This window comes from Branchiostoma floridae, chromosome 15 (genome assembly GCF_000003815.2).
Source record: "Branchiostoma floridae strain S238N-H82 chromosome 15, Bfl_VNyyK, whole genome shotgun sequence".
In the NCBI taxonomy this organism is placed as follows: Eukaryota; Metazoa; Chordata; class Leptocardii; order Amphioxiformes; family Branchiostomatidae; genus Branchiostoma; species Branchiostoma floridae.
The window spans coordinates 15,665,624-15,672,975 of NC_049993.1; the positions used below are offsets into that span (position 1 = coordinate 15,665,624).

At 38.2% G+C, this 7,352-nt stretch overlaps 1 protein-coding gene across 3 annotated transcripts; it reads right to left on the bottom strand.

Moving 5' to 3' along the window:
• Positions 1 to 424: 424 nt before the first annotated feature.
• LOC118431949 (zinc finger protein 184-like) lies at positions 425 to 6,566 on the bottom strand. 3 transcript variants are annotated; one of them, XM_035843398.1, is made up of 2 exons: positions 6,399 to 6,537; positions 425 to 2,263 (listed from the first exon to the last, which is right to left on the bottom strand). In XM_035843398.1, exon 2 carries the CDS (start codon positions 2,260 to 2,262, stop codon positions 871 to 873), a length of 1,392 nt encoding a protein of 463 aa, XP_035699291.1. In that variant the 5' UTR covers position 2,263; positions 6,399 to 6,537; the 3' UTR covers positions 425 to 870. The 3 variants fall into 3 exon arrangements, with proteins under 3 accessions (XP_035699291.1, XP_035699290.1, XP_035699289.1); XM_035843397.1 differs by lacking the exon at positions 6,399 to 6,537 and adding an exon at positions 3,022 to 3,224; XM_035843396.1 differs by lacking the exon at positions 425 to 2,263 and adding an exon at positions 4,079 to 5,849 and having other exon boundaries at positions 6,399 to 6,566.
• Positions 6,567 to 7,352: the final 786 nt, after the last annotated feature.

The following is a 7,352-nucleotide window of genomic DNA, read 5'->3' on the forward strand; positions in this document are numbered from 1 at the left end:
CCAACCTTACCTATCCTAAACTCTCCCACAAAAACCTCCTTAAGGAGCCATTTTGAAGTGATTTATACCACATATTATACATGGATCCTTTGAATAAGTATCTAGGGCACCTCTGTGCCAAATTTCAGGTCATTTGGATGTAATACCATGGTACAGGGGGCCAAAATATACAGTTTTGGTCCAAAAGTTGCAATAAAACTTCAATAAAATCATTTAAGGAGCAGATATGAAAAACATGAAAAAAACACATTTGGGAATTTGCCCACTCTACCCTTGTGCCAAATTTCAAGTCATTTGGTCCAGAAATGGCGGAGATGAATCGCTTTGAAAATTTGACAGGAGAAAGAAAGAAAGAAAGAAAGAAAGAAAGAAACATTACGAATACAATATATTTCACCATACCTATGGTATGGCTGAAATATAATAAAACTTATACGTACAAGAAAACATGCTATAAGTCAAATATTTACATTGTTGCGCTTTTACATATCTCAAAATATATACACAGTAATACAGAAACTCTATGCTATATGATTTAAAACGCAAGTAGAAACAAATTTTTTTGTCATGAACAAAGTTTTGTGGGTAATTGTATAATCAATTTTTCATGAATATATATAAGGTAAGTTCACATTTATTCGCGAGGTAACCTATATCCGATATCAAATCGTTAGACGGTGGTTTCAAATTGCATTTTTTTCTCAAAATATTGCAGTTGGAAGCCGCCGTCCGTCAACCGATATCCCTAAGCAGCCTGGATTTAAATAGAACTGATATAGGTTACTCCGCGAATAAAGGTGAACTAGCTTTAGTTAGTTGCTGTACAATAAAATGATCTCAATGATTTATTTCTGATTGGTATTACTGACATCATTGGTGCTTCTTTCTCACATGCCTAAGAAGAGTGGCTTTTAGACTTGCCTTGTAGTCACACTCATTACAACTGTAGGGTCTCTCACCGGTGTGACATCTCATGTGTCTTATAAGAGTGGCCTTATCAACTGTCCTGTAGTCACATTCCTCGCATTTGTAGGTTTTCACACCAGCGTGGTACTTCATATGTCTCTCAAAGTGATACTTTCGGAGGGTCTGATAGTCACAAAGTTCACAGCTGTAAGGTTCCTGGCTGCCATGTTTTTTCATATGCTCAACGAGAGAACCTTTCAATGAGGCCTGATAATGACATTCGTTGCACTTAAACGGTTTATCGCCACTGTGTGTCCTCATGTGATAGACAAGTCTGGACTTATACGATGCCCTGTAACCACATTCCCCACAAATGAAAGATTTTCCTCGCATGTGACGTTGTCTATGCTTAGAGAACTTGTGTGCGTACGATGTTGTGAACCCACACGAGTTGCATACGTAGCGTTTACAAACAATTCCCAAGTTCTTATTAGAGAGAGGAGACATCCTGTTCTCAGAATCCTGGTCCTGAGTCGCGATCGGTTCACAAGAAACTGTTTCCTCAAAATTCACTTTTAGACTTTGTTTATTTCCGCTGTTAACCAACCCAGTCATGCAATCTCTATCCTGATCCAGAGAAATTTGTCCGATTTGATCATCCTCGGACTCATGGCTATCCATCTTTACATGTACATCATCATAGTCTGGAGTCCATTCAGAAGACATAGGCTTCTCTATGCGAGAATCACCCATTGGATTAATTGTATCTAGTTCCTGCATACTGAAAGTGGGAGTGTCAACGTTGAGCTCGTCATGACAAGCTCTACCTGCTTCATCCTCACTCATCATAGCAGCCTCTTCTTCTTTAATGCCACAGTCTACTGCGGTACTCATTTGTACCATGGAACTATCAGATGAAGGAAGTGTACTTGTCAGCTGTACCTGAACTGCATTTAGCACAAGCTCCTTGTTATGTGTGAGTACTTCATTGCTGGTATTGTTGATTTCCTTGCTGCTCTCAATGTCTAGTCCAGAACTTTGCAGTGAGGCGTCAGGAGTGGATGTCTCTGTTAGCAATGTTTTTGCATACGCCTTTGGAATAGTCTTTTGCATAATGATTGACTCCTGTTCTTTTCCAGGAATGCTTTCTTCTGTCTTCCTTTCCAACTGACCATACTCCTCTGACATCATGTCCCGAAGGATACTGACCAGCCTGTCCTTGATGCTGTTCTCTTTGTCCAGGTTTTGAATTCTTCTGTTGAGTTCAAACATCAGCTCCTCCATGTTCAGTCTGGGAAGGACTGCTATGGTCACCTCCTGCGAGAGGCCACAGATGAACTCCTGTTGTCTGGACATGCTGGAGAACGTCATTGACAAAAGAAATACGCATATATGATTAATAAACGTTATAGTAAATACATTGTCGAAATTATGGACAGTTCTATTCTTGTGCTTGAAGTGCTAGAGCTGGTGCTTCCTATTCAAAATTGTACGTATCCTTGGTTGGTTAATTAATGATGACAGTTTTTGCAAATTCTTGGGAAAAAACAAATAGTTAACAATAAAAACATTGTGTACTCTAGTTTAAACTCTAAACTGTAACTTGTTGGGTTCGACGGTGTAATGCTTCTACCGAAAGCAAAAGGTTATTCCAGCGACAGAAAGCTTCGTCTACCCTGAAAAGAACCTCGTAAGGGATAACGGGACGCCCCCCCCCCCACTACTTAAAAGAACTAGCGTTAACGTTATATATATATATATATGTATATATATATATATATATATATATATATATATATATATATATATATATATATATATATATATATATATATATATATATATATATATATATATATATATATATATATATATATATATATATATATATATATATATATATATATATATATATATATATATATATATATATATATATATATATATATATATATATATATATATATATATATATATATATATATATATATATATATATATATATATATATATATATATTTATATATATGTATGTATGTATATATATATATATATAAATTGCAAATAGAATACCGCATTTTGAACAATGTAATCGCTTGATAAGGGCCATCCTACCTGCTTGATAACCATACCCAATAGGGAAGATGGGTGGAAATAGTTCTTCATTTACTAGATGCCCGAAGAAGTCTGACGTCCCGGAATAATTTCGAACAAAACTATGCAGTTGTATGCAGTCGCTGACCCAGAAAACTTGTTGACCCGAACTCAGGTCAGAGGTCATTAGGGGTCAGGGGTACTGATTACCCAACTCATTACACGATATAAGTATCATCTTATCAAGGCACACCACAGCGAGAGTGTTGTGATGGAAAGACTTAAGGTTAACAAAAAAATCCAAAAGATGCAAGGGTATTCCATTTGCATATTCTATTCTAATGTTTAACCATTAGGTGGATCGGAAGTCCAGTTTTGTTTTTCTTCTATCTGTAGTCTAACGAGCTGTCACTTCCGACTGGTCAAAAGATACGAGAAAAATTATTGTCCTGTTGATTCATGCATATGTGCTGATATAAGCCAGCTATTATAAGATTGAGAACTGCCTAAAAACGGCTAAAAGCTCTTTGGATTAAAAAGCTCAGTGGACAGTAAGAGATTAAAGCTTATTTCTGATAAAGGCCAAAACAAATAAATCTAATGGATGGCATCCTCTTTATGCACAAAAATGTAATACGAGAGGGGAAAATGTGTTAAAAAACATTTCCCAAAGAAGACACCATCGACGTTATAACAAGAATTGAAGTGATACTACACGGAATCACAGCCAACAATCTTTTTTATTTAAATTTCTCTCTCTCTCTCTCTCTATATATATATATATTGTGTTCTTTAAGAGCTGGACAAAACCACACTAATGTGGTAAACTGATATCATTTACCAAGGTGACAACTACAATCATGGCTACATGTACCAAGGTAGTGTCACTTCTACAAGTACAATCAAGGCACAAGATATTTTCCTGTTCAACATAGATAACTTCTAGTCATATTGAGCATCATCGGAGAGGAGAAATTCTTATTTCTTGTCAAAATGCAGGCAAACATTAATTCTCTTTGTGCTGATGCCCAAAAATTTACCTGTTGTTGCCTAATATATCAACACATGACTACAGAAGCTTTGCCAGAGTTCAGCTTTATTGCAGTCGGCACTTGTTGAAACAGACAGTTTGTAATACATTGCACTAATATCAACAAAATTCAATACAAGAATACTTCCCATCTACAGTAAATGGTTGTTTACATTGTTGTACTTTTACTTTCCTATAGCTGCTGTAAATACATACAAAAACACAAACTTTATGCAAAATCATTACAGGTCAACTTAAAATTCATGTAATTTATTGTTATAGAAACTTTCTCAGGAACAAAGTATTACAGTCAATTGTATACTTAGTTTTCCATTAATCGCTGATGCACGAAATGATTGCGACCTTTCATTTACATTGGTGCCTGGTTCTCATATGCCTGACAAGGCTACCCTTTTCAGTTGCCTTGTAGTTACACTCTTGACAACTGTAGGGTCTCTCACCGGTGTGACGCCTCCTGTGTTTTGTAAGATCGCTCTTATCAACAGCACTGTAGTCACATTCCTCACATTTATAGGGTTTTACACCAGCGTGGTACTTCATATGTCTTTTAATGTGTGACCAGTCGTAGGTCTTGTATTCACAAAGGTCACAGCAGTAGGGTTCCTCGTCACTGTGTTTTTTCATATGCTTGACAAGCGAACTTTTAAGTGACGCCTGATAATGACATTGGTTGCACTTGAACAGTTTCTCGCCAGTGTGTGTTCTCATGTGTTCGACAAGTCTGGTCTTATTTGATGCCCTATAACCACATTCACCGCACATGAATGGTTTTTCTTCTGCCTTGAAACATTGCCTATGATTGGAGATTTTTTGTGCATTCGATGTTTTACGCCTGCGGACATCACACATTTCTTCAGAGTTCTTATTAGAAAGAAGGGGCGCCATGTTCTTACAAGCCCGGTGTGGGGTCGGTTTACAAGAAGCAGGAAGCGTCTCCTCAATATTCACTGTTTGACATTTTTTATGCTCACCATTAATCAAACCAATCTCTCTGTCATCAGTACAACATTCATTCTGATTCCAGTTGGATGGTAGAGAACTGGTATCATCCTCGGGCACAAGGCATTCCGTCTTTATACATGTATGTATTTCAGTGTGGTCTGAAGTTGGTTCACAAAAGGCGGAGGCAACGGCTACTTCCTGACAGGGTTTATCATCTTGCACAGGCTTCTTTGTGTAAGTATTACTTGTTGAGTTAACTCCATCGAGGACTTGTGTGCTAAAAGTAAGAGTGTCCATGTTAAGCTCATCATGATAGCCTCTACCTGCACCATCCTCAGTTGCCAAAGCATCATCTTCTCTTTTAATGCACTCTACTGTGGTATTCATCTGTGTCAGGGTGGTATTGGATGGAGGGATTGTAGCTGTCAGTTGTGCCTGAACTGCATTTAGCGAGAGCTCCTTTGTATGCGTGAACACTTCATTGCTGGTATCATTGTTTTCCTTGCTGTTCACAAGGTCTGGACCAGAACTTTGCTGTGAGGCATCAGGAGTTGATGTCTCTGTTGACATCATTTCTGCATATGCCGTTGAAATACTAGTATCCCTTTGAATGATAATTGTCTCCTGGTCTTTTCCAGGCATGCTTATTTCCGCCTTCCTTTCCCACTGGCGATATTCCTCCAACATCACGTCCCTAAGGATACTGACCAGCCTGTCCTTGATGCTGCTCTCTTTGTCCAGGTTTTGGATCCTTCTGTTGAGTTCAAACATCAGTTCCTCCATGTTCAGTCTGGGGAGGACTGCTATGGTCACCTCTTGTGAGAGGCCACAGATGAATTCTTGTTGTCTGGTCATGCTAAAGGACACGAAGGTCAAAAGAAATACGTTGTATGAAATGAACGTTAAACTCGAGACTGGGAAGCAAAAATTGTGGACGATTGTATTCTTCAAAATTCTCCCAAACCAACTATCACTGTTAGCTGACCACAGAGTAAAGGAGCGGTTGATGAGGAGCAGTTCCAGAGAGTACGGACTCCTACCAAACCGAAGAAGTCTAGAGTCTACTAAGAGAAGAAGTCTAAGAGAAGAAGTCTACTCTAGGAGAAGAAGTCTACTCTACTCTACTCTGCTTACTAGTAATCAAAAGTGTTGGAGCTGATGTTTCCCACGCCAAATCGTACGTATCATTTAGCTAATTGAACTCCTACCGTGTTAAGCTCCTACCGGAAGCGAAAGATTAACCCGGCGACAGAAAGCTTCATCTGCCCTGAAAAGAGACTCTAGAGCCTGGTAAAGTGACGCCCCCCTCCCCACAATCGCATCATTAGCGTCCATTAAAAAAGGCCAATCTATTGCAAATAATACAACATTTTGAAAATGTTCTATTGATAAAGCCCATCCTTACCTCTTTGATAACCATGCCCAATGGGGAAGGTGAGAAGAAATAGTCTGCTTGATGCCCGAAGAAGTCTCAAGTCCGGCAACAAAATGGAATGGCTGACCCACAAAACTCGACTTCTCGAACACAGGTCAGAGGTCATTAGGGGTCAGGGACACTGATTACCCAACTAATTACACGATATCAAGGCAGACTACAGTGAGAGTGTTGTGATGGAAGGATTTATGGTTAACAAAAAATCAAAAAAGATACCCTTAGCTAGGGGGATAATGCATTCTTTCTGCATATTCCATTCTGATATTAGGCAAATAATCTTATGAATGACGCTTGCATTGATTTTAGCCTGGTTCTAAAAAATGGTTACTTGTCAACCAGTAACGTCCCTTGTCAATCAGAATTTTATGCTTATCAGAGGATCTGCTCTGTATGGTAACGGGTCACATGGTCAATAAAATGGCACTAAAACATAACTGAAATGGCGATGATGGTCTCTTATAGGCTCACTGGAGGTAAAGATAAGACAAATTAAGGCTGGGATCGAATGGACAAGGTGTTTAGTCCTATGGTTTAGCAGAATTTTTTGCTGGCCTTTTCTCCAGAAAAAAAAAGAAGAAAAAAATCTTGTTTTCTTTTCAAAAAGCAGGCAAACATTAATGCGCAGTGCTTTGATATCCTAAAGATTTACTTGTTGTGGCCAAATATACCAACACATGACTACAGAAGCTTTGCCAATTAGTTCAGCTTTATTGCAGTCGGCACTTGTTGAAACAGACAGTTTGTTATTATATTTCAGCCATACCATATATGGTATGGTGAAATATTTATATTTCAGCCATACCATATATGGTATGGTGAAATATATTGTATTCGTAATGTTTCTTTCTTTCTTTCTTTCTTTCTCCTGTCAAATCTTCAAAGCGATTCATCTCCGTCGTTCCGTGACCGAATGACCTGAAATTT